At 50.4% G+C, this 27082-nt stretch overlaps 1 protein-coding gene across 5 annotated transcripts in view; it reads right to left on the reverse strand.

The window, feature by feature from the left end:
* Window positions 1-27082, reverse strand: part of MACF1 (microtubule actin crosslinking factor 1) — a 1146281-nt gene that overhangs the window by 129535 nt on the left and 989664 nt on the right. For all 5 annotated transcript variants that reach the window (XM_085648361.1, XM_085648360.1, XM_085648359.1 and 2 more), the window contains 3 exons: window positions 19738-19893; window positions 16656-16862; window positions 16448-16567 (listed from right to left, as the gene is read on the reverse strand). In XM_085648361.1, the coding sequence (XP_085504487.1) occupies window positions 16448-16567; window positions 16656-16862; window positions 19738-19893 (483 nt within the window). The remainder of the gene's footprint in view (window positions 1-16447; window positions 16568-16655; window positions 16863-19737; window positions 19894-27082) is intronic.

A 27082-nucleotide genomic window follows, 5' to 3' on the forward strand; every position in this document is an offset into this window, starting at 1 on the left:
ACCCTCGGGCTGCTCACCTCGCAGCTGGCACCAAAGGTTGCACACTGGCATGCTATCCTCTGCAAGGCGGCCTTTCTTGCCCAGGGTCTCTAGGCGCGCCGGTGCGTGGCCTCGGCCGGTCTCGGTGCTGCTCGCTGCACGCCAGGTACGGGTGCTGCCACCCCCCCTGCCGCCAGTGATGCGTGGTGCTTCTGTAACCCCTTCGCTGCAGGACTCGCGGGCACTGCGCATGCGAGCCTCCGGAGGTGCCAGATCTGGACTATTAAAACAAGCTCGATTCTCCTGGAAAAAAAGTTCTAAACAAGCACAAGACCTACCAGAAGAGCCCGAAACAAGGCCGACCCCACACAAAGACGAGACTAGGTTAGAAAGGAAAAAAATATAAGAACAACCATTCAGCGTGCATCACATTGGATTTAGCACGCCTCAGTCGTTCATGCGCCAAATCCCTGCCAGGGGCCGCCACGAATATGTATTGTATCCGATTCCTCGTGGTGGCCCCTGGGGTTTGGTGGCACTGTGCAGGTGCACAGCTTGCACATGCCTAAGGCCGCCTCTGTCTGCCCAATGTGGGAGGCCGTGACAACCTTTGGCAAGAAAGAAGGACGTGAACCACCTTGTCTGGATGAACAGAAAGGAAAGGAGGTTTGGAAGAAAGAGCCTGGAGCTCACTCACTCTCCTGGCAGAGGTGATAGCTACTAGGAAAGCCGCCTTGAGAGTAAGAAGACGTAAGAGACAGTTATGAAGGGGCTCAAAGGGAGCGCACATCAATAAAGTCAAGACAAGATTCAAGTCCCTCTGACGCATTATGAAGGGCTCATGTGGGAACGTATGCGTAATGCCCTTAAGAAAACGGTTAGCAACCGGGGACTTAAAAAGAGAAGGCTGATCTGGAAGCCGTAGAAAGGCAGAAATGGCCGAAAGATCACCTTTATCAGTGCCCAGAGCAGAGCCCTCCTGGGCCAAAGAGAAAAGGAACAGAAGAACCTCATAAAGAGGGGCAGAAAGGGGATCCACAGTCTTAGCTGTGCACCATGCCACAAATCTGTTCCACCTACAGGCGTACACCATTTTAGTGGAGGGACGCCTGGCTGCCAGGATGACATCACAGACTTCAGGAGGAAGATTGAAAGGTGTCAACTGTCGCTGCTCAATCTCCAAGCATGAAGGTGGAGGCTGCACAGGCTCGGTGGAGGGCCGTCCCCTGCTGCTGCGACAGAAGTTCCTCCCGAAGAGGCAGATGGATCGGGGGATCAATGCTCATACTGAGTAGGTCGGGATACCATACTCTTCAAGCCCAGTCTGGAGCCACAAGAATAACTTGGGCCCGGTCGCGCCTGATCTTCTTCAGCACTCTGGGCGGAAAGGCGTACAAGGCGTACAACAGACCGCAGCTCCACTTGAGACGAAAAGCGTCTCCGAGCGAGTGCCGCCTTGGAAATTCCAACAGGCAGAACTGATGACATTGCGCGTTTTCTTCGGTGGCGAATAGATCTAACCAAGGCTCTCCCCACCGGAGAAAGAGACCTTGCGCCACGCCCAAGTTCAGACGCCACTCATGATCCACCATGCACCGGCGGCTGAGTTCGTCCGCCCTGGCATTCAGAGAACTTGCCAGGTGTTGAACCACCAAGGTAATACCTTGATGTCCCAGCCACGTCCAGAGGCGCAAAGCCTCCTGACATAGGGTCCACGACCCCACCCCGCCCTGTTTGTTGCAATACCACATGGCGGTGGTGTTGTCCGTGAACACCTGCACTACACTTCCCCGGACAGATGGAAGGAGTTCCTTCAGTGCAAGCCGGATCGCCCGCAGCTCCAGAAGGTTGATATGGAGCCGGGACTCCGCCGGAGACCAGAGGCCTCTGATCTCCGCCTCTCCCATGTGGCCTCCCCAACCCAGGAGGGACGCATCCGTCACTACTGTGTGCTCCGGTTGGGGAAGGGAGAGGGATCTGCCATTGACCCAATCGCGATTCGTGAGCCACCACTGCAATTGCCATGCAGTGCCCTCCGAGATCTGGACATGATCGGACAGGTTGCCCTGATGCTGCGCCCACTGGAACTTCAGGGCCCACTGCAGAGCCCGCATATGCCATCTGGCATGCGGCACCAGCAGGATGCAGGAGGCCATCAGGCCCAGAAGCCGGAGTGTCATCCTGACTGAAACCCGGGATAGAGGCTGAAAGAGCAGAACCATAGCCTGAATAAATCCGAAACAGCGTCGAATCCAGAACCACTCCGATGAAAGGGAGCTTCTGAGAGGGACTCCGGTGCGACTTTGGCACATTGATGGAGTACCCCAGCAGATGCAGGAGGTCAGCCATAGTCTGCAGGTGGGAGACAACTGCCTGGGATGAACCCGCCTTCAACAGCCAATCATCGAGGTAGGGGAAGACTGACACCCCTGACCTGCGCAGATGAGCTGCAACCACCGCCATCACTTTCGTGAACACCCGAGGGGCGCTGGTAAGGCCGAAGGGGAGCATGGCAAACTGAAAATGCTCCTGGCCTACCGTCAACCGCAGGTAACGCCGGTGGGCCGGCAGGACGGGAATGTGAAAGGAATATGCTACTTACCAGTATGCATCTGTTCTTGGCATGTAGAGCTGCAGATCTACACACTTGTGCATAGATCGCCATCTGGTGTTGGGCCCGGATGTTTGCAGTTGTTTTTCCTCTTGGAAAGTCTTTCGAAGTCACGAGGTCGGTGACTCCTCCTTTGGATTGTATTGCGCATGGGCTTCGGCTCTATCCTCAGATTGTTTTTCGCCAGCAGGGAAAGATGGAGCGTAGTGATAACAGTGAAGAGGCCCATGTGTGTAGTATCAAAATAAGATAAACTGGAACAGATAAAGGTAGCCGGGGAGGCATGTGTAGATCTGCAGCTCTACATGCCAAGAACAGATGCATACTGGTAAGTAGCATATTCCGTTCGAGGCATATGAGCTGCAGATTACACACTTGTGCATAGATTATATAGCAGTACCCATCCTTAGCGGTGGCCACCCGTACCTGTTGCAGTGGTTTGAAATAATGTTTTGAGTACAGCCTGGCCCACACTAGCCTGTTGCTTAGTTTGCACATCTACACAATAGTGTTTAGTGAAAGTGTGCGGTGTTGACCATGTAGCTGCTTTGCAGATATCATCTAATGGGATGTTCCCTAGAAAAGCCATTGAAGCCCCTATTTTACGTGTAGAATGGGCTTTAGGGGTACGGATAGCGTTCGTTTTGCTTTGTGGTAGCAAATCTGAATGCATTTGACAATCCACCTAGCTATCCCCGACTTGGAGATGGGGTTGCCCTTGTGTGGAGGAGAGAAAGAGACAAACAGTTGTTGGTCTTACGGAAAGGTTGTGTTCTCTCGATGTAGTAGAGTCAGGCTCGGTTGACATCTAGGGTGTGGAGAGCTCTTTCTGCAACAGTCTGTGGTTGCGAGAATACTGGTAGTTCTACAGATTGGGAGGAATTTTGGGTTGGTACGGAGAACAACTTTGCTATGGTGCATTTGTAGAAAAGGTTCTTGAATGGTAAGTGCTTGTATCTCACTGACCCTTCTGAGGGAAGTGATGGCTACAAGAAAAGCGGTTTTCCATGTTAAAAATTGGAGTTCACATTTGTGTAGTGGTTCGAAGGGAGGCCCCATTAGTCTGGTGATAACGATATTTAGGTTCCACACAGGTGAGGGTGGCACTCTGGGGGGAGTTATTCTATTAAGGCCTTCCATGAAGGCTTTAATGGCAGGTACTCTAAAGAGTGATAGATGTTGCCTGTTTTGTAGGTAAGCTGCTATGGCTGCGAGGTGCAGGCGAATGGACGTATAGGCTAGATTGCAGGTGGAGTAAGTAGCCTATGATGTGTTGAATGGAGACATCTAGGGGATTGATGGTGTTGTTGTGACAATAGACAACAAAACGTTTCCACTTGACGGCGTAGCACGTCCTAGTGGTGGGCCGCCTAGCTTCTTTGATGACGTTCATACAGTCAGAGGGAAGATTTAGATAACCGAATTCTAGGATTTCAGGAGCCAGATCGCAAGGTTTTGCTGAGCTGGGTCCGGGTGTCTGATATCTCCATGGTTCTGGGTTAAGAGGTGTGGAGAGAGGCGTAATTTTTGGTGCGGTACTACAGATAGTTCCAGCAGTGTGGTGTACCACGGTTGTCTGGACCAAGTTGGAGCTACTAGGATTAGTGTGAGGGAGTGTTGCTGTAGTTTGCGCACCACTAGTGGAATGAGTGGGAGAGGCGGAAAAGTGTACGCAAATCTGCCTGACCAGTTCATCCATATTGCATTTCCTTTGGACAATGGGTGTGGATATCTGGCGGCGAAGCTTGGGCATTTGGTGTTTTCGTGGGTGGCGAAGAGGTCTATCTGTGGATGCCCCCACATTTGAAAGTACGGGTGTAGAACTTGTGGGTGGAGTTCCCACTCGTGGATTTGTTGTGTTTGTCTGCTGAGCAGATCTGCCATAGTGTTTTGGACTCCTGGGACATGCTGAGCTAGGAGAAAGATTTTCTGGGGTATGGCCCATCTCCATATGCTCTGTGCTAGCTGAGAGAGCTGTGGAATGTGTGTGCTGACTTGTTTTTGAATATAGTACATGGCTGTCATGTTGTCTGTGCGGATTAGCACTGCCTTGCCTGAGATCTGTGTTTGAAAAGATTTTAGGGCTAAGAAGATTGCTAGTAACTCCAGATGGTTGATATGGAGTAACTTCTGTTGAGGTGTCCATGTGCCCTGCATGGTGAGATGTAATAGATGAGCTCCCCAGCCGGAGAGCGATGCGTCTGTTGTTAGTGCTATCTGGGGAACCGGGTCCAGGAACGGTCGACCTTTGGAAAGGTTTGTGGTGGTCCACCACTGCAGAGAGTGATGGGTACGACCGTCTACCAACACCAGATCTGTTAATTGACCTTGGGCCTGGTTCCATTGGCGCGCTAAGCACTCTTGGAGAGGATGCATCTGGAGTCTTGCGTGAGGTACAATGAAGATGCAAGAGGCCATCATCCCTATTAGTTGCATAAACACTCGAGCTGGAAGGGAGTGTTGTGCCATGAATTTTGCGCGTGGAGCCTGAATGCTTGTAATCCTGGCAGGATTGGGGTAGGCTAGCGCTTTTGAGGTGTCTATGGTGGCACCGAGGTATTGTTTTATGTGGGATGGTTGTAGATTGGACTTTGCGTGGTTTACTGTGAAGCACAGTTGGTGAAGTAGCTGGATAGTGGCATGCGTGTGTTGTACACACTGGCTGTATGAACTGGCTTTTATTAGCCAGTCGTCTAGATATGGGAAGACATGGATGTGTTGTCTCCTGAGGTGTGCTGCCACTACTGCAAGGCACTTGGTGAATACTTGTGGTGCTGTTGTGACTCCGAACGGGAGTACTTTGAATTGGTAGTGTTGGCCGTCCACTACAAATCTGAGGAACTTCCTGTGAGCGTTGTGCACTGGAATGTGGAAATAAGCGTCTTTTAGGTCTAAAGTGGTCAGGAAGTCGTTTTGGGAAAGCAGTGGAAGTACCTGCTGAATCGTTACCATGTGAAAATGGTCTGAGTGTATGTATCTCTTCAGGGGCCGGAGGTCTAGGATGGGCCTCAGAGTCTTGTCCCTTTTTGGTATGAGAAAATATAGGGAATAGACGCCCATATTTTGTTGGTTGGTAGGAACGTGTTCTATCGCCCTTTTCTGTAGGAGGGAGATTACCTCCTGCTTTAGTAGTGTTAGATGTTCTTGTGACATTGGGCGCTGTCTGGGTGGAATGTTTGGGGGGTAGATATTAGTTCTAGGCAGTAGCCTGACTGAATTATTTGTGTTACCCATTTGTCTGAGGTGATGGTAGCCCAGACAGGGAGGAAATTTGGGATTCTGCCCCCGACCGGAGTGAGATAGTCTGGGGGGAGTGGAGGGAAGTCATTGCGTAGGTGCGGTGGCAGAGCGGGTGGTGTTTGTCTTGCCTCTGCCTTTGTTATTGTTGCCCCTGTAGCCGTCTCTTTGGTAGCACCTTGTAAAGGTGGACTGGGTAGGGGCCTTATATGGGGTGGAAGCGGTGTCGGAGGAATAGCCTCTGGATGTGCTCCGAAAGGAAGAGCAGCGAAAGGAGCACCTGGGAGGGTGTGATTCTTAGGCTCCCATGGATTTTGCAGTGTCTGTGTCCTTTTTCATCTTTTCTAGGGCCTCATCCACTTTTGGACCAAACAGATGTTCCTGGTCAAAGGGATGGTTGAGGATGGAGGCTTGTACCTCCGGTTTAAAACCTGAGATCCTTAGCCAGGCATGGCGACGGAGGAGGACAGTATTGATGGCCCTGGAGGCTGTCTCTGCTGCATCTAGGGCACAACGTATGGAGGTATTAGTAATGGTTTTGCCCTCCTGAATTAGCTCGTTGGCACTAGGTTTGTATTTATCAGGGAGATGTTGTATTATGGCTTCTAATTCGTCATAATGGGCCCTGTCATACCTGGCTAGTAGCGCTTGTGTATTAGCGATACGCCATATGTTGGCAGCTTGGGATGCAGTACGCTTGCCTGATGCGTCCAAGAGTTTAGACTCTTTGTCAGGTGGTGCTGCTTCGCCTGACGCTTGGGAGTCGGCCCTTTTATGTGCTGTGGACACTACCAGAGAATCTAGTGGTGCTGGCCCTCTGATGTAGGAGGGATCTGTAGGGGCGGATTTATATTTCTTTTCAATGCGCAGGTCAATGACCCTGACTCTGACTGGGTCTTTAAAGACCTCTGGCGCATGTTTTATAACTGCCTTGAGCATAGGCAATATGGAGGTAGTCCTATGTGTGGTGTCAAACGTATCGAGGAGGAAATCCACGGGGTCGGTATGGCGATCTACCCCATGATAGTGTGCCGCCCTTTGTAGTAGATGGTTGAACTCCAGTGAGTCTTCTGGTGGGGAAGGTCTGGAAAGGTAGAGATCATCCTGTGAGACGTTAGGGATGTCAGGGATATTATAATCGTCCCATGGGTCTGGGGAGCCTGTGGGAGTGGGGTCCCCTGTAGGTAAATCTTGGGGCACGTCTCCTATGTCATCATATGGATCCCCCTGATCATCATCATCCGGTGAGGGTGTTGGGGAATGATGAGGTGGAGGAGGGGAAGGTGGAGGGGGCGGTGGAGGTGGGGAAGGTATTCTGAAAGGGGAGGTAGCAGAGTACTCCTCTTTGGAGGTGCAGGCGGAGCAGGTTTTTCCAGCTGTCTCTTTTTGATGGAGAGCATCAAATGTCCGGTTTTAGGATCCCTAATTAGTGTTTTTTGTAATGGATCCGGTGTAAAGAGTTCTGGTGAGGTTGGTTGGTTGGTCCGTCGGCGTCGGGCCGTTGGTTTTTTGGCTTTATCCGTGCTGGTTCGTTGTATGGAACTATGCTTGGAAAGGTCCGATTGTTTGGTAGGCGCCAAGATGGGAGTGTCGGTGGCCTTGTGTGCTTTTGTCGGTGCCAAAGATGGTGTCGGTACCGAGGAGCTGGAGCTGGGTTTCGACACAGAGTGTTTCGGTGCGGGGCTCGGTGTCGAAGCGAAGGCCATTTTGTATTTCGGCGCCGAAGAGTGTTTATCGGCACCGACGGTGGGCTGGCCCGAGCCGGAGCCGCCGGAAGGCTTAATCGGCTTCTTTACCGGTCCCGAAGGTGCAGTGTGGGAAGCAGTGTCTTTGGTCTTGCTTAGGCCCGGAGGCGAAGGCGTGACCGAAGCCTTTTTCGGTGCCGGTGGGGGGTAGATTAGTACTCACGACCTTCTGTGCCGGAGTTATGTCCTCCACATCTGAATCGTCGGCTTCGGAGGCGCTGACGAGTCCATCGTCGGTGTGGTGTTCTTCTGGAGCGTCGACGCCTTCCCCGAAGATGTCGTCCGGAATCCCCGTCGACGAATGTGCCATGGTTCTTCTGGCCCTTCGGTCTCGAATGGTTTTTTTGAACCGGAAGGACTTACACGCCGGACAGTCTCGAGCCTCGTGTTCAGGGGAGAGGCAGAGATTACATACTTCCTGGAGATCGGTGTGGGGGAATTTGGACCCACATCGAGGGCACTTCTTGAAGAGAGTCCTTTCCATTAGCCAGGACCGGAGCTTGGGTAGGCCCGAAGGCCGTCGTCGACTGGAATCGAAGGTTCTTGCCGATGAGAGCCACGTCGAGTGGGGAGATCGCGATCGAAAACAATACCGCGAATTGGGGTGAGGATTGCGCGTCGATCGTCGAACTGGAAGCTGTTCGGAACCGGAGCGCGAAGATCACATCCGAGCCCGATGGCGGAAAAAAACAATCTGAGGATGGAGCCGAAGCCCATGCGCAATACGATCCAAAGGAGGAGTCACCGACCTCGTGACTTACAAAGACTTTTCAAGAGGAAAAACAACTGCAAACAGCCGGGCCCAACACCAGATGGCGATCTATGCACAAGTGTGTAATCTGCAGCTCATATGCCTCGAACATAAGCGTCCTGCAAGTCCAACGCTACCATCCAGTCTCCAGGGTCGAGGGCAGCCAAGACCTGAGCTAGAGTCAACATCTTGAACTTCTCCTTCCGGAGGTAGAGGTTGACGTTCCTGAGGTCCAAGATGAGACGCAGGCCTCCTTTTTCCTTCTTGGGGACCAGAAAGTAGTGGGAATAACAACCACGTCCTACTTCTGGCCCAAAAACGCGCTCAATGGTTCCCTTGGCCAAGAGGGCCGTGACTTCCTGACGGAGAAGAGCCAAATGATCCCCCGACATGTGGTGGTACTGAGGTGGCATGGCTGGAGGGGAGGACAGAAAAGGGATCGAGTAACCTTGGCAGATTAGCTGCAGCACCCACTTGTCCGAAGTGATACTGCGCCATTGGTGGAGGTGGTGCCGGACCCTGCCACCAACCTGCGTGGGGTGCCCCCTGAAGCTCGGATTCGGAAGGCTTGGAGGTGGAAGCTACGGGTGCGGAGGTGGACTGCCCCGCCCGCTGGTTACCAGACCCGCCCCTGCGGAAACCGCGGCCAGGCTGAGGCAGGTTCTGCACAGGCTTTGCGGAGGAACGTCACTGGGTGCCTTTACCCTGGACCGAAAGGAACGAAACCCAGGTGTGGCAGGGCTCTTAGTGGAAAGACCCAAAGACTTAGCCGTGGCCCGTGAGTCCTTAAAGCGCTCCAGGGCCCTGTCCGCCTTGTCGCCAAAGAGGCGAGAGCCTTCAAAGGGCATGTCCATGAACGAGCTCTGGACATCAAGCTAGAACCCGGTAGACAGCAACCAGGCATGACGCCGCAACGCCACAGTCGTGGAAATCGCCCTGCCCAAGGAATCAGCCGTGTCCAGACCACACCTGATGGCAAACGACCTCGACTTCTTCAGAACACTGAGGCAGGACCTCTGCTACCGTATCCCCCACGACGTGGGAGTAACGGCCCAACAAGCAGGCGGTATTAACCAACCGCAACCCCAAGCTGGCCGAGGAGAACAACCTCTTGCCATATTGGTCCAGCTTCTTAGAGTCCTTATCCGGCGGAGCTGTGGGAAAGGCACTCTGCGACATCGAGGCCTGAATGACCAGGCTCTCAGGCGTGGGGTGAGTGGTCAAGAAGGCAGGGTCACCAGGTGCCGGGCAATGATGCCTAGCGACGTTCTTATCCACCGGCGACCCGAGGCCGGCCGCAACCAAGTGCCCAAGAGGACTTCGGTAAGGGCCTCATTGAAAGGGAGCAGCGGCTCCGACGACGTAGACTACGTCTGGAGCACCTCCGTAAGGAGGTTGGTCTTGAGGGCCACCATAGGGAGGTCGAGATGGAGAGCCTCCGCAGGTTGACGCAGCACCATAGTGTAGGAAGCGCCCTCCTCTAAAGTAGGCTGAGGGGAGGCAAACCCCGGGTCAGAAGACACATCAAGTTCACCCGCATCTTGAAGGTCATCCATCCAATCCTGCTCGGAGTCACACTGCCGCACAAGGGGGTCCTCGGAGCCGTCCCAGTCCTCATCCGGTTCTGGGGTAGAAGAAGCCGGCCGCGGTGGCAGGACCGGAGCAGGAGAGGAGGCCAGCGGCGCCGGGCGGGGCCGACCCGGAACCGCATCCCAATGATGATCCCAGGTCAGAACGAAATGGTCCGAGAACCGGGGCAGGGGTGGGATAAACGGCACCCAGTGCGGTGCCTGTGGTGGAGCCAGGGGTGGCGCTGGGGCCGGAGCCAGCGGTGCTGCACCTTGTGGCACCGGAGCCACGGGTGCTGGATCCAGTGGCTCCGGGCCAGAGCCGCCGGGTCAACAGGATCTGGACACGGGACCGCGGGGCCCGCAGGCGGGAACCCGAGGCCTACACAGGGAGTCGCCAACGGACCCGGGAATAGCGGGCAGGCCGCAGGACTCCCAGGCTCCGGAGGAGCCGCAGGGGCGGAGACCCTGTCCCCCTCGTCCGCCTCCGGGAAGCGACAGGGGCACGTCGGAGAGCGAGCACGCTTCTTCGACGACTTCTTATGGCGTCGCTTATCTGAAGGTGAAGACTTAAGAGTCCGAGGAGCGACGGCTCTGTTCCCGCGAGTGGTCCCGCGAACGGCCCCTAGACCCGGAGCGGCAGTGAGAGGAGTGCTGGACCTCCAGCAACTTTCGGCACCGCTCCCGCAAGGCCTTCGGGGCCATGGCACGGCAGTCCCGACAATCCCGGGAGTCATGTTCGGCCTCCAGGCAGTAGAGGCAGACATCATGGGAGTCCGCCACTGATATATTACGGTGGCACGACCCACAAGACTTAAAGCCGGGCATCCCTAAGTGCACCAGGAGACAAAAGTCTAAACAAAGTGGTCAAAAATTGACCGGGGTACGTGCTCTATCCGGATCTGCGCTTTCGGCGTGGAAAAAGAAAGAACTGACGTCAGCTCGCATGGGTGGCGCCTAAGTAGCCTCCGTGACATCATCTCGGCGCGCACAACGCCAGTGACGGGCGCGGAGCAGCACGGTGCCACCTACTGGTGCGCAGGGGTACTGCTAAGCAGAAAACTTTCCGGATCCAGACTGACACCTGGGGAATATTCTAAGGTAAGGAATCTATCACTAACGTGTCTCTTTCAGATATATCTTAATCATAGCCTGAATATCCTGGACTCCCTGCTCAGGAGGATAAGTCAGAAACTGCACTGTGTTCAGGAAGGTTCGGATGACAGGGAGTGTCTAAGAGGGAGTGAGGTGTGACATCGGCACCTTGATAGTGAACCCCAGCGCATGCAGGAGGTTCGCCTTATTCTGTAGGTGGGAGAAGACAACCTTGGACCAGCCCACCTTAAACAGCCAGTCGTCACGATTGGGTAAGACTGGCACCCCTGATCTGTGCAGATGAGCTGCGTCCACTGCCATCACCTTGGTGAACACCCGAAGGGCGCTGGTACGGCCAGAGGGGAGCACGGTGAACTGAAAATGCTCGTTGCTAACCATAAACAGCAGAGTGTGCCGATGAGCAGGCAGGACGGGGGATGTGAAAATAGGCGCCCTGCAAGTCCAACGCTACCATCCAGTCTCCTGGGTCCATTGCAGACAGGACCTGAGCTAGTGTGAGCATTTTGAACTTTTCCTTTTTGAGGAAGTAGTTGAGGGCTCGCAGATCTAGGATACTGCAGACACTTGTCCTTTTTCGGGACCAGAAAGGAGCGGGAATAGAAACCACAGCCTTCTTCTGATGCCGGTACCCACTCTATAGCTCCCTTAGCCAAGAGAGCCATTACTTCCTCCTGAAGCAAAGCAAGATGATCCTCCATCAGCCGGTTGTAAGATGGAGGCATGGAGAGATGGGTAGTCTCGAAGGGGAGGGAGTAGCCCCTTTGGACTATTTGGAGGACCCACCTGTCCGATGTGATGTTCTGCCAGAGGTGGAGGTGATGGCTGATCCTGACACCAACTGGCCACCCCTGATCTAGAAGGGAAAGACTAGGAGGATTTGGAGGCAGAGGCTGCAAGGGTGGTGGTTGGGTCTGACCGCTCAACCCCCGGGGTCGTCACGAGCCGCGCTCTTAGCCGCACGGAGGTTGCTGAATTTGCATAGCCTTGTAGCTGGGGTATGGCTGGCACGGCTGAAAGTCCCTTCCGTAGCCAGGAAAGGGGCAAAAAGCAGACAGGGGGCATGTGGCCACTGAAAGGCACAAGGACTAGGCTGTATCCCATGAGGCCTCAAAGAGCTCCAGTGCCATGTATGCCTTGTCTTCGAAGAAATGAGTAGCATCAAACGGCATGTCCATGAGTGAGGCCTGGATATCCACTGAAAAGCCAGATGCTCTCAACCAGGCGTGGCATCGAACAGCCACTGTCGATGAAATCGCTCTGCCCAGCAAGTCGATCACGTCGAGACCAAAACAAATGGTGAACTTTACTGCATCTCTCCCGTCTGATACTACGTGGGAGAGGATGGCCCGGGCCTCCTCTGTGATCTGTGGCATCACATGTGTAAGAACTTCTTTTTGACATGTTCACCCTCACTTTTTGCACTGGGCTCTTCCTAACCAGGTCCTCAGTGCTAGATCTCCTTCCCAAAACTTTACACTTGTTCCCTCAATTGGTAATACCTTTAGCACCCTCTACAAATCCCTAGTAAACGGTACCCCAGGTGCCTTGGGCTTGAGGTACTAAAGAGGGTCCCTCAAGGGCTCCAGCATGAATTGTGCCACCCTAAGGGATCCCTCACCAAACTCATGAAGGCTGCTATCGCAGGCTGTGTGTTGTGGTGCAGACAAAACTGAAAACACGTCCGGAGACACATCCCTGTGTGACAAACCCCCTAACACTGCATGTAGTACTTGTAAAACACCCCTACAGCACGCCTTGCAGCCCTACGACAGGGTGCTTTGTATTAAACGGGAGGGCATACCTTCATGAACAGATATGCCCTTGTGCTGGTCAGTTACATTACTGCCAGTGCAAGTGGACAAGGAAGCCATTTTGGAACATGTGGTGAAAACAAGTATTCCAGCTACATGATGGCTTCACTGAAAATAGGGATGTTTGGTATCAAACATCTTGTATTGATAAACCCACACGGTTTCCAGTATTGGATTTACCAATACATGCACACAAAGGGTGCCTTAGAGGTGCCGCCTGAAAACCTACCAGACTCTGGTGTGCTCGCTGACTGGTTTCTGCCGGTCTGCCACCCGAGACACTGTTCTGATCTCCTAGGGTGAAAGTCTTCTGCTCTCAGGGGACCCAAAACAAACGCCTGTCCGGGGAGAGGGTGTCATATTCCCTCCAACAGGATGACCTGTTGATTAGCCTTCCTAGACTGGCTAGCTTCAAAGAAATTAGGCTTTTGAAATGCGAATCTGGCTCCCCTCAAAAGAAAGGAAGCTAAACCCCCTTTGTCCAGAGCCCCTTTGGCCACCTGGACAGTCAGGTAGGAATGCCACCCCCAGGCTAGTATCACCCATAAGATGGATTAAACGGAGGTGGACACGACTTTTCAGAAGTAGCCTCCATTGTGATGGCATACTTAGGAATTCTGGGACATGATTATGCCCACTTCCCCACAGGAATTGGTCATATAGGGGGCGTAGTGATCCCATCGGTCAATAGTCCATTGGCTACTACCCTACACTTACCTAGAGCTCCTAAATTCGGTATTTAGGGGAGCCTAATACAGATCCGGTCGACCTGAAAGACGAAGGACGAGAAGAGTTGCACCCTGCAAGAACAGAAGATCCAGCAACTGACTTGGTGCCAACCTCGCCGGCCTGCTGCTGCCTTCGCCAACTGCACCAAAAGTCTACTATTGTGCAGCTGATGAGTCCCCAAAGCCCGGGAGACCTGCCAGCAATTCACCCAGGAACAGCGACCTCCCAAGAAGCCGCAGAACTGCTTCCCGGCATCCTCCAGGCATCCAAACACCTATGGAAGGACTAATGTCCCCAGAAATTCCACACCGGAAGACACCACTGTACCGGTTTCTCCTAGCCCAAGTTGAAGTGAGTCAACGGTGTCAGTGTGATCCCCCAGCCCTCCAGAGACCGAGTCTAGTGTGGTGACAACTTTGGTGGACTCCCTGACGTCGCCTGCCGCCTCTGCACACAGGCCCCCTCTACTGCGACTGCTCATGGTAAGAAAACCAGACGCCTAAAGACACCTCTGCACCAGTCACCCCTGGGCTATGGAGAAGAGGACCCAAGGTGTCCCTACGTCCCCAAGCATCATGAGGCCTTAGCCTCCCTGTTGGTCCAGCCTGACTGGCCCCCAGTCACAGCCTCTTTGTACCACGACCATTCTCCATAGAATAACATTGGGCACCCAACGCTGTTTTGCACCTCTGCACCCAGCCGTCCTAGTGCCACCGGTGATGTTCTGCTGGTGCTGCCTTGGACCTTGTCCACCACTCACCTTAACTCATTGAGAAGGGTCCAGTAAGTCGATGTACTACACCTGAATGCTGCATTGACTTTTCGTCCCATGGGATAACATTGCAGCTTCCAGAAATTGCACTTTGACAACTTTTGGAACTAAAAAGAATTCCTACTTAAAAAACGCACTTACCTGAACCATTTTCTTCTGATGCCTAAACATATATAAATATACCTGCTATTTTTATAAATTGGTGTGGATCTCCTTCTCGGGTCACATGTCTCATTTATGGACCATTATGTGTATTTCTAGATATCTTGCACTACTCTGTGATAAGCCTAAGGCTGCTCGACCACACTACCCCCCTAGCAGAGCACCTTGGGTTTGCCACAACAAACCCCCTGTACACTCATGAGGGAACCCCTGGACTCTTCACACGATATCGCTCATTTTGATATATCATATAAAGAGCCAACTTTCTACAACTTGCGCAACCATTTCCCACAGGGTGTGGGAATAATGGTCCAATAAAAACGCAGTGTACATCAATCACAATGCAAGGTTGGCGGAAGAAAAAGTGTTCTTGCCCAAACTGTCCAGCCTCTTGGATTCTCTGTCCGGCAGAGAGGAAGGGAACGTGTATTTGGAGGTAGAGGCTTGGACTACCAAGGTCTCTGGGGTAGGGTCGGTTGAGAGGAAGTTTGGGTCGCCCGGGGTAAGGTGGTGGCAGCGGGCAATTGTCCTATTCACAGGACCCTCTGTGCTGATCTTGGACCAGGTTCCAGTAGGACATCCATTAAGGCTTTGCTAAAGGGCAACAAGGGTTCCGAGAAGGAGACACCTGGCTGCAGGACCTCTGTCAAGATGTTAGTCCTGACCGCCACAGAAGGGAGCTGAAGGTCCAGGACCTGAGCCGCCAATCGCACTACTATAGCATGGGATGCTCCCTCATCCATAGCCACAGTAGGGGGATAAAGCAGGTCAGATTCTGGTGAGGTATCCATTCCGCTGCCTTCACCCAATTCCTCATATTAGTCCATTTCTTGATAAGGCTGGTCTTGTAAAGGGGCAAGCGACCCCTCTCAATTTTCTTCCAATCCTAGCCCTTCAGAGTAAGGCTGAGGAAACAACCTAGGACCTGTAGGTTCTGTCGCCGATCCGTCTCAGCATCGAGAATCAGAATTGGGGTGGGGGTTGGGTGGTGCCAGCGGCATCAGCGCTGGGGAAGGCACGACTGTCGTTGGTCCACACATTGCCAGAACCATGGGGGGTGGGGCTCACTAGCGCCGGAGCCACGGAACCCGATGGAGCCCCCTTTGACCTCACAGGGCCTAAAGGCGTGCCGGTGGGGTCAGGCCATCCTAAAATGAGGCGCATGGCCTCATAAAATTCTCCTAGTTGGGCAGGGGTACCTCCCGCTCCCGGAAAACTTTAGAGCCATTGAGCCGACTAAGGCACAGGTTCCGGAGAATGAGGCCTAGAGCACTGAGAGTACTCTGTAGCATCGGCCGACGGGCTTCAACTTTTTATGGTATTTGTGCCTCTTACAGGAGTGTCCCAATGACTTGAGTGAGAAGAAGAAGTCTTAGGACTCCTGGAGAGATGCCCAGACCTTCCTCTCGAACGGGACAGTGAACAAGCTCTATGAAAAGTTGTACGACGCGGTGCTGATTGCCAGCTGCAAGCAGCTTTAGGGACCACGAAATCAAAGCCTTCTGAGCCATGGCCAGGCAGTCAGAGCACATCTTCGATTTGTGGTTGCGCTCCAGGCAGACGAGCAGTGGGTTCATCACCGACATCGCACGGTGACAGATGCTGCATGGCTTGAAGACAGAAGACTTCCTAGAAACGGTGAAAAAACATAGCACAACAAAAAAGGGTCTACAAAATGTCAAAAAATTCTGTCAATAAGTGACAGAGGATAGCTCTCTTCACGGATTAGCGCTTGACTGGTGCTGAAAGAAAAGAAGTGACAATGTCACGTGGAGCCGACCGACGCCCCCTACCGGCGCGTAAGGGAATCGCTCGAAGAAAAATCTTTCAGATCCAGTCTGACACCTGGGAAATTCAAAGGTAAGGAATCTGTGGCTAGATGTCTCTATCAGATTATGGGTTATAGAAGATTCTACCTAGGCTTTATGTACATACTTCAGGATGTTTCTCTTGGGTCATTGTTTACCTTGTGCTTGGTGAGCTGCAGCTTTATTCGGTCAGGATCATTGGAAATCTCCACCTCAGAGTCGAGTCGGTTCTCTGCATCCTCCAGCCAGTCAATGAGTTTCTTCCATGCCTCGTGAAACTGGAGGAAGACAAGAGCTGTTAAAAGCTGTAAGGGTTTGAGTCTCTGTTAAACCTAACATGTTCGGGCCCCCACTCCTAACACCCACCTGTTTGGCACGCTTTCGGGCATCGTCCAGGGCTCGGCCTCGCTCCACAGAGCGTTGAACCACCTTTTCCCAGCGGGACTGGACACTGAGTAACAGGTTCTTGATTAAAACCACGTCCTGCTTTTGACTGAGGAACTTCAGCTGGTTCCCCATCTTATCCAGTTCAATGATGTGATCCCGGTGCTGGTTCACCTCATTTACAAACACCTGTGAAAATAAAGCAGTGAAGCTGTTTAACAAACACACACAAAACCGACAATATCTGTAAGCCAACATACCTATGAGTGTTGCACAGAAAATGCCCCAATGAGCTAATAGGATGATAGGAATGGAGGGAAAGCACAACCAGCAACGATGATGACAGAAAAAGATGGAAACAGCCCAGAAGGTGATGTCATGAGAGATGGAATGTGGAACTACACCTGAAACTGTGGTACAAGAAAGCATAACAGAGGATTTTATTTGCATTGTCCTTTTTGTGTGTATGTATTCAGTGACAACTAGAAAAGAGTTCAGTGTTGTCGGAGATGCCAGTAAACAGTATTTTAGAAGTTAGCTCAAAGTACTAAAGAAAAGTTCTCCTGAAAATTCCTGCAGCCTAGTTGCCTGCACAAATTTGGACCACAATCTGCGGATCCTGTGCAATGTTTATAGTCACTTAGAGAAAGGGAGAGTAGCTGGAGGCTAAACTGGTCTAAAATCTCCGTCTGCAGACTGCGTAACAGCTACTCACAACAATAATGCCTGGGGGCACGAAAACCCAGTGAGACATACCCTGAAAGAACCAACAGCCTCAACCAGTCAAGATGAGGAGTTTGGATCAAGGGTCGGTAAAGTTGGGAACAGTTAGCACAACAAAGAGGTATTTAAACAACTGCTGAATGAGGGTGACCAACTGCAGCCAACGGGACAGTGCACCAAGTCCTAGACTGAAGAGGTAAAACCTTCATGCCACTTCTGGGCTATAGCCAGGAAGACACAGATCTGTAATGGTACGGGCAAGTTGAAAGTAATGCAGACTTGCAATCTCTGAATGCATCTCTGCGTTTCTCTTTAGGTGCTACAAGCAAGTGGGGCAGAAAGGTGTAGGAAGCTGGCTTTTTATATAGTGTACCAAAATAAGGTACACAATGTAGAAAATCCAGACGACCCTTATTGGCTTACAGGGCTTAAATTAATAATCCCAAATGCTCTGTTATGTGGTAGTGTGGGCGAGCAATTTAGGCTTATCAGAGGGTAGAGTTGAGCATTTGTTCTACATACAGGTCAATAAATGAGACACACTCATGAAGAAATTCGAGACCAATTTAGAAAAATAACCATTACTATTTTTTGGTAAACCAGTCACTATATATGGGCCTAATACACAAAGTTAACTTACATTGTTGAGTAATTTGTCCCCACCCCCCACCCATGCTGCACCCTTGTATGCCATGTTGTGTTTTCAGCTTTGCTTGAACTATTTCAAGCAGCGTGCAATGGCAGTCTGCATGTGTTTGGTGGTGGATCCCATAGGGTGGCAAAATACTTCCGGCAGCCCCTAGGTACTCTCTGTAGTACCCTTGCCCTAGGTACTATGGCTACCATTTATTAGGGACTTACAGAGGTGCTAAAGGTCTTGCCAATTGGGGTACAATGGAACAGTTACCTTGATTTAGGGAAAGAACACTGGGAACCTGGTTAGCAGGAACCCAGCGCACTTCAGTCAAAATTGCATCAAATACCAGGCAAAAAGTGGAGGCGACCACGTCAATAAGGGGCACTTTTCTACACAAGGTGCTCACTTCATCAAGACGTACTCCACGTAGCTCTTATATGGTTGGGTTGTACTGTCTGCATAGTCAGGGGTCTGCTGTTCTCTTTTCACAAGCACCTGAGCTTCTCCTTCCAAGGAGGGAAGAGCAGCAACTATTCTTCCACATTCTATGGCTTATAACAGGCACCTGATGAAAACTGCTGGAAACAGGATTCTGTCATTGGTAAAGTCTCTTCTACATGCTGACTTGCAAACCATCTCCTGCTTGAACTCCAAACATACAATATACTGAGCATAGGGGCCAGTATTTACTAAAAGTCGGGACTGCTGGCCAATCATAAAATCTGAGGTCTTCAAATTTTAAAGCACTCCAATTGGGATACCATTTCTATTTTTTAAATGTTTTTCCTGGTAGACAATAGCTGGTCAAAACTGTTCAAGGTATTGTTTAGATGACTCAGAAATGTTTCCCTAGTTGCTAGGTGACCGCCAGCTCAACAACTGAAATAGGAAAGACCAGCAATCAGTGGATTTGGAATAGTGTGAAAAGTTTTTTTTTTTTTTTTTTTTAAAGCAGGGAAGTACCATTTGTTCTACACAGTCTATCAAAAGGTCATACAAAGTAGGTGAAAACAACTGCAGGGAAGCCACGGTCTCATACAGACCCAAAGACAGTGTACATAATAAACACCAGACATCTTACACTCAGACACCTGATACACACGCCAAACATTTGCAACGCTCAACATTACATGACACACACCGTCTACGGAAGGCAAGGACACCAGGTGACGGGGAAGATGGGGGGTGTGCTCAGATTTTATATAGGTGAGACAAGTCACTTCCCCTGCAGCAGTATATACAGCTATAAGTCTGTGCTCCTTCGTTATCTACCACACACTGCCAGAATCCCCATAGGGTATGAGGGTAACATCTGGAGGCATTCTCTAACTGCAAAGCCCATGCTCTACTGTTGCATGTCACACACAATTAGGGACAATCTTCAGTGAACTCACAGACTGTCAAGTCGAATTGGGGAAATGCAAAGTAGGCCAGAAAAGAAGCAATCATACTTTGCAATCAATGCCTAAGACATCCATTAATGCAGGAAGACAGAAAGTCAGCAGAGCACAAAGGGTGGAGTAAGGTTCTATAATAATGGGTTGAATTAGAATCATTCCATTGGATGAGCAAAATTATAGTTCACTGGTTAGACTAAGAAAGGAACACTTTTCAGGACAGGCAGAGAACGCCATAGCTACCTGACACCCTACACCCCAATCACACACTGAAGCGCAGAGAACGGATAGTCCTAAGACAGCTCACCTTGTGCTCATCGATCTGGAAGAATACTGTGTCCAGGATAAGGCTGGCTGGGGGCGCCATGTTCAGATTCTGCTCTGCTTGTGTTAGCCAGTTAATGAAATCTTGCAGAGAGTTCTGGAACTCACAGGCCAAGGCCAGTGCCTCCTCTAACTTCGACTGAATGCAAATAAGGAGAGAAAACAAAACAGTGATTATACAAGGAGGCTTGTGGACAGACAGACTTGTAAACAAGCAGACTGTCAAATGGTCACAGAGTGACAGTCACAGACCAACACATGGACTGACAGATTTGCAGAAGGATACACACTTGCAAGCACACACAAAGACAGGCAGGCATTTACATCAATGACCTGGGAAGGAGGGAGAGTTAGTTTGGGCAGGATGCCAACAAATTCATCAAGAATAAACATAGACCTTTGCTACAGAGGACCACAGGAAGATGCGCAGACAGGAAAACAGGCGCAAAGACATTTAGGCACACAATTACACTAGCAAACAGTGCTCCGACTTATTGGCTGACAGAAATGTTTACCAGCGGTTGCACAAATCCGTACGGCTAACAGACATTATGAGCCATTTCCAATTCTTCGATTCTTCACTATTTTCCCAATAGAAGGAACAGTTATGACCTTCTAGAAGGAGCAGATTAAACTAATTACAGCTCGTAAATGTAGATTTCATTGCACTGCACGCATCAACATGCTCTGTCATAAACACTGTTTTACCATAAACGTGCACCGGTAGGAACACTTGGCACCATTACAGTCCTACAGTTGTTGGTCACAAAGAACTCAGTTTTTTAAGAGAGGAGCTTCAATCAGCACTTACTTTCAGAGTCCAAAAGAAGCGTTGTCATTATGTTCAAAGTCTCAAACACAAGATAGTTATTACTGGTGAGAGAAGACCCTTGGCTGGACAGGTTGACATGTCAAGAGAATTGATATTGGCTCCAATTACTACATGTAAGACAAACCGAATACCTACGCATGTTTGGAAATCTTCTTGACCATGTGATCGGGAATATGCCCCTGGCAGTCCTGAATTCTCCTAACCCAAGATGCAATCCTCTGCATGTGAACTCGATGTGAATAATGTCGAAATTCTGAGGCAGATCCAAAGGCTAAAACATCCAATTGGAAGTGAGAGGCTGGTTCTTGGGCAATATCTTATGTGGGTTCTGTTGTTGATGACCGATATACCAAGACAACCAATAGCACTACACGGTCACTGGATACCCAAGATAGTGCCTTGAGGCACTTGAAGGAACAGGGAGAGTACAGCTGTCTGTGAGATTACTCTGGAAGATGGTGAAAGACTAGAAACTTGTGACACAGGTCGAAACATTACACAACACTCAAACTTAATGCCCAGTACGATCTATTTCTTCTATTTAGACCAAGCCTTTACTTACAGGTAGGTAAAACAGAAACATTTAAACTATAACATTTGAACTTCCGCACCGGGTATTCAGGGAACTGGACGCGTTGCCGGTCCTATTATTGTGATGCGATGTAGGATAAGTCTAGCGGTCATGAAACGTAGATGGGGCAAAGGGGGTTTAGAGATCCCAGATTTGGAACTTACTATTACGCGTCCCAATTGCAACATGCAATAGCCTGGTTGGACACGGATCCCTCTTGGGAGAGATTCCTGCTGGCAGGTACATATGGGGACCAACAGCTGGGAGCGCTTCTATGGCGGGAGGGTGGGCACCGAGAACATGGCCCTCCCTTGGTACGGCTGGTGGCTGCAATATGGAACTAGGTGGTACGACGACTATTCCGAGAACGGCCGTTTGCCTCAGAGCTGGACTTCTGGCTGATGCCGCCCTTTGCTCAAATAGACCAGGTTATGTCCACGGATAAATGGAAGGAGGGGGGCTGCCTGATGTTGTCCGACCTCTACCCGGAAAATAAATTCATCACTTATCAGGAGGCGGTGACCACCTTTGAGCTGGGATCAAGGCGATTTCTGCAATACGCTAAAATAGCGGCAACGTCGTGGTAATTATGGCCCTCGTTTCCAGAGGCTCCGGAGCGCACCCAAACCCTGGTCACCATGATCACTATGGCAGGGTGACGATAGTTTGTTACCCACCTCTACAGGGCACTGAGGGAAGATAATATGATTGGCCCCGTAAAGATAGAACACAAATGGCAGCAGGTGTGCCCGCAGGAGATCACAACGCGAGACTGGGAAAAAATACATGAGAGTGTGCGGAAGGTGTCGGTGAGTAACCGCTTCAAACAAATCCAACATAATATCATACATATGACTTATCTCTCACCCAGGAGGCTCTAGGCCATCGATAGCTCCAGGGATCCACATTGCCCTATATGTCACAACAATCAGATGGATTTTCCGCATATGGTGTGGGAGTGCCCAACGATCCAGACGTACTGGGTAGCGGTCCTTGAGGATCTGGCCAGGATAACGGGGTGGACGATCGTCCTAGACCCACGTGCCTGTCTCCTACGCTTTATTCCCCGAGATCCTAAGCGGAAGATTAGCAGGCGATTTCTGATGCTGGACCTGGTTATAGCCAAGCGGCGTATTGCAATCCACTGGCTACCCCAGCAAGGGCCTTTACTAGCAAAATGGAGGACAGACCTAAGAGAGTGGGCTTTAGCTTAGGAGGGACACATACGGTACACCAGGAGGGATGCTAATTTGCCCGAAGTCCTGATGGCGTGGGGGGCAATGATACAGGAGATAGCAGGACAGGCATCCCAACCTAGACCGGAAAGCTTGGGGGGAGACGTCTTCTATGAGGGGGGAGGCCTCAGGACAAAGGGAAGAGACACACAGAGACCCAAGATAAATATTATGATGCACAGACCTCAAGTTATATAGACCCGGGGGGGTGGATGGGGGTAATTACTGTTAAGTTATCTTTAAGCGCGAAAAGAAGAGGAGAATACTGAAGATAGCGGAATCTCCACGGAGGTGACATGCGGTCTACACTCTGACATGTATTACTGTGAAAACGAACACCACCCTGGCTGAGGTGGAAATGTTGTATGTTTGTATTTCCACCTGCTCTAATGGTTTGGAGAAATAAAACTAATAAAGAAATTTAAAAAAAAATAATTAAACTATAACATAAAAAGGTGCTGGCACCAAGAAGGCAGAGATAACCCCACCAGACAATAAAGTGTCATGTCTGAGTCGATAGTGCACCGGTATGAATCCATGTTCTTCATTCCCGGTCAAGGGACAGCAAAAACAGGTTAGCTTAGATCTACAGGATGTTCCCACACCAGAAGCATCATTCTTGGGAGCTCTGTGAGGATGAATTTCAGGACCAGGACATCAGCGATGAGCTCCAGAAGATAACGGTGGTCATCCCTGTTCTCCTTTGACACTCAGGAGGTAGGTTGTGAGAACTGACACCAAGTTTTCACTAAACAATTGGAGACTAACATGTAAAAGGGATAAGAGGCAGGGACCCCTGGGCAGTCTCTGCCAAGATGGAGAGTGCTCTGATGGCTGCTAGAGGGCTTTCATGGGAATTCTGGAAAAATGTGTGTTTCCTTGTCTTGGAATTTGCAGCTCACCAAACCTGCAGAGAGGTTAACATGTTTCTGACAAAGGAAAATATCCTGTAGAGACAGGCGTAGGCATAGAACTGAAATGTGGAACTGGCTGAGGGATATTGATTGCAAAGTTTTGGTCTATATCATAAAAGAGGTCTTTTAATCCACATGGCCTTTACAAAAAAAGTTTGATTTCAAAGAATCATTTGTGAACAGCTCTGTGTTTAACCACTGAAGGCAAAACAAACAATTTAAGGAGAATTAGTACAGATGCGAAGGTTCAGCACCAAGTATCTTTGATGCGAGTATTGATAGGACCGCGTGGACTTGTGTGTGGGCAAGACAAGCAAGCTAGAGACAAATATTGGGCTAAGTCCTAGTCCTACTGACACTCGCTTCAAAATACAGCCAGGACTAACAATGCAGGGACTGCTTCTGTCTGCTCTGATGCAGTTGTTAAAAACACATAGGCTGCAGGACACCTGGGCAAATATGCAAAATCTTCTTTTCTGCTTTAACTTAAAGTAAAACATGTAAATGAACCAGCTGACCTTGACATGTCTCATGAAGACTTGCAACCAAGAGCACCCTCTGTGTGATCCCTGAGACTGCTGTGTCTTGCTGATCTATTTAACTGCCGTCATTGAAGTGCTCAGCCAACCTATGATCCGTTTTCTTTTAAATAAGAATAAACACAAAGTGTCCATCCCAGTACCTGTTGCTTAACGAACAAGTTAGTTACTTTTGGTAACGCCGTTTCTGGTGGAGAGTATATCTAACTGCAGATTCCTCACCTTGAGAATACCCACAGGTGCCAGACTGGAATGGAATACTTTGAATAGCAGCTCCCTCGCGCATCATTAGGTGGCATCATGTGGCACTGAATCGGATCTGTCCCTCCCGGATGTGACGTCGGGCCACTAGATCTGCGCCACCTTGGTATGCTGACGTCAGATTATTGCTGATCTCTGCGCTACTGGATGCAGAGCCCAAAGAAATCAGAATATGCCAGAGTGAGGATCGCTAGAATGGGATCTTACTAATGGACCACATGAGTCCATTCAAGAGAACAGAGAGGAGGGTGGGTCATGAGGAATCTGCAGTTCGAGTCTACCAGAGAAGGCGTTACCAAAGGCACGTAACTTGTTCTTCTGAGAGAGACTTCTACCCACAGATTCTTCAACTTGTGAATAGATACCAAAGCAGTACCTCCCCAGTTGGTGGGTCTGTGGAATGGCTCAGGCCAGGAAATCCTGCAGGAAAGATTGGTTGAAGTGCTGATCCCGCTAAGCCTGGCTGTCCAGACAAAAGAGCTTTGAAAACATGTGGAGAGATGCTCATGTTACAGCCTGGCAGTGGCAGCACCCTTAATTCTGGCGGATTGAGCGAGCAAGCCTTCTGGAGGCAAGAAACGTGGCTAGCCACTGTAAGATATTTGTGCACAAGACAATCCACTGGAAGATGGTTCCATTTTGCACCACTTTCCCATTTTTGGCCTCAGAGAAGTCCACAAAAAAGTAATTGTCCAATCAATGGTCTCTGGTCCGATTGATGTAAAAGCTCAGGGCCTTCTTAGGATCAAGACAGTGGAACTAGTCCTCTTCCTTAGCAGGTTAAGGTGGAGCGTAAAAATCTGGCAGCTTGATTAATTGCCCTATGTGAAAGGGTCTAAAAAACTTTGGCAGAAATGCCACTTTTGTCCAAGAGACCAAGTTGTCCAGGAAGAAGGATGTATATGATTGCTGCACAGACAAAGCCTGGAGTTAGCTCACTTGCCAAGGGACTATTGTGGTGATGAAAAAAAAACACTTTTTATTGTCAGCAGATGAAGAGAGCAGATGTGCATCAGTTTAAAGGGCATGCACATCAGCTATGTGACACTTAACTGTTGCCAACGCAAGGCCTTTCTGGGATAGAGAAAAGCAGATCATTATGATGTCTGCTAACTTGGCTTGTCAGGTTTGAATGTCACGGGAGGAACACCAGAATAAACCTTCTCTCAGCGTTCCGCCTGTGCAGTTTTGATGGAGGGAAATCTGGCTGCCAAGATGACAATGACCTCTTCATGACGACGGTCGAAAAATATCAATTGTTATCGTCCACTCTCCACACATGTAGGTTGTGCAGGCTCAGATGTAAGACTCACCCCTGCTGGTTCGATAGGGTGGTCCTCCCTAAGAGGCAGTCGCTTTGGAGGACATGGGCTCATGGCCAGAAGATCCGGATACCACACTCTCCTTAGCCAGGCTGGGGCCACTAGGATGACTTGGGCCCGGTCTTTCTTGGTCTTTTTCAGTACACTGGGCAGGAAAGGGAGGGTTGAAAAAGCAAACAGGAGCCCCGCACCTCAATTCCGATGTATAGTGTCTGCGAGGGAGAACCGCATTGAGAACTTTAACGTGCAAAAGTTTGGACACTGCACAATCTCTCTGGTGGCGAATAGATTGAGCTGGGGTTCTCCCCATTTTTTTGGAGATGCCCTGTGCGACATCTGAGTGTAACTGGGATTTGTGATCTGCTAGGCAACGTCTACTGAGCTTGTCTGCCCTGGCGTTTAAAGATCCTGCCAGGTGCTGGGTAACCAGGGAGATGCCCTGAGCGCTCTGCCACTTGCACAAACGTAGAGTCTCCTGGCACAGGTTGCAGCACCCCACACCGCTCTGTTTGTTGCAGTACTACATTGGCAGTTATGTTGTCTGTGAGAACCTGTACCCAGTTGTAAGAAGCTGGCTCTGTATATGATATTGCCATTAGGTGGTAATACTGTGCACAGAGTCCAGGGGTTCTCCAAAAGTGTTCAGCGCTTAATGTAAAACACAAAGTGCTCTATTGGTGGTAGTGTGGGAGAGCAGCCTTAGGCCTTACACAGAGCAGTGCAAGACATTTATTGCACAACAGTGATCAATAATGGACACACGACTCAAGAAGGAAATCCAGACCAATAAAAACAAAAATATTTTGTATTTTATTTTAAGTCCAAAGTCTTCGTAATCATGTAAGTACGTTTTTAATTAAAAATGCCTTTCACTTTGAAAAATCAACAGAAACTTTTCAACACAGTCCGATGCTATCCTATGGGGAAAACAATAGTACGGTTAACCAGGTAAGTATTAAACTTCCAATCACAGTCTTCGGAGCCAAGATTCAGCAGGGGTCAGCTATGTACCAAAACTGCACCACCAGCGGCATAGGGGCAGCCGTGTGCAGAGGTCAAAATCGTAGTTCAACCTAATACTTTCCAATGGAGACGGGGGTGCCTGGAGCCACACTGCTTGCAGGAACGTAGATCGGTTGCAGGAGCTAAGCTTTGGGGGTTACGCTGAGCACGGGGGAGGGACACACAAAGCAGCACTAAACGTACACTACCAGCAGCACAGGGACGGCCAGGTGCAGGGTGCAAATTCGACGTCGGGCATCCAATGCTTTTCAAGAGGGATTGTTCTTTCAGCGAAGAGGCTGAAGGGGTGGCACCGGAATTTGCAGGAGGAAAACTAATGACAGCAGAGGTAAGTTGGGACGTAGGGGGTCGTATATGCACCGTTGGTTCAGATCGCCAAGGCCAAGGGGCTTCGGGAGCAGGGGTGCCTTTTGACGTCGGAGTCTTCTTACCGGAGCCGGTAAAGATTGGGAGGTGGAGGAGGGGGAAGAGCCTCTGGATTCACGCTGCAGGTGCCATCGGAGAGGTCTGCGTACGCTGGACACAAGGTCAGGTTCACCAGGGAGACTTCACTGCATAGGTGAGTCACTCAGACTTGGGCCGTGAGTGTTGGGTGCAGAGTGGACAGGAGACGCGGATCTGCCTGGATCCA

The sequence above is a fragment of the Triturus cristatus genome, chromosome 3_2, assembly GCF_964204655.1.
Source record: "Triturus cristatus chromosome 3_2, aTriCri1.1, whole genome shotgun sequence".
NCBI lineage: Eukaryota > Metazoa > Chordata > Amphibia > Caudata > Salamandridae > Triturus > Triturus cristatus.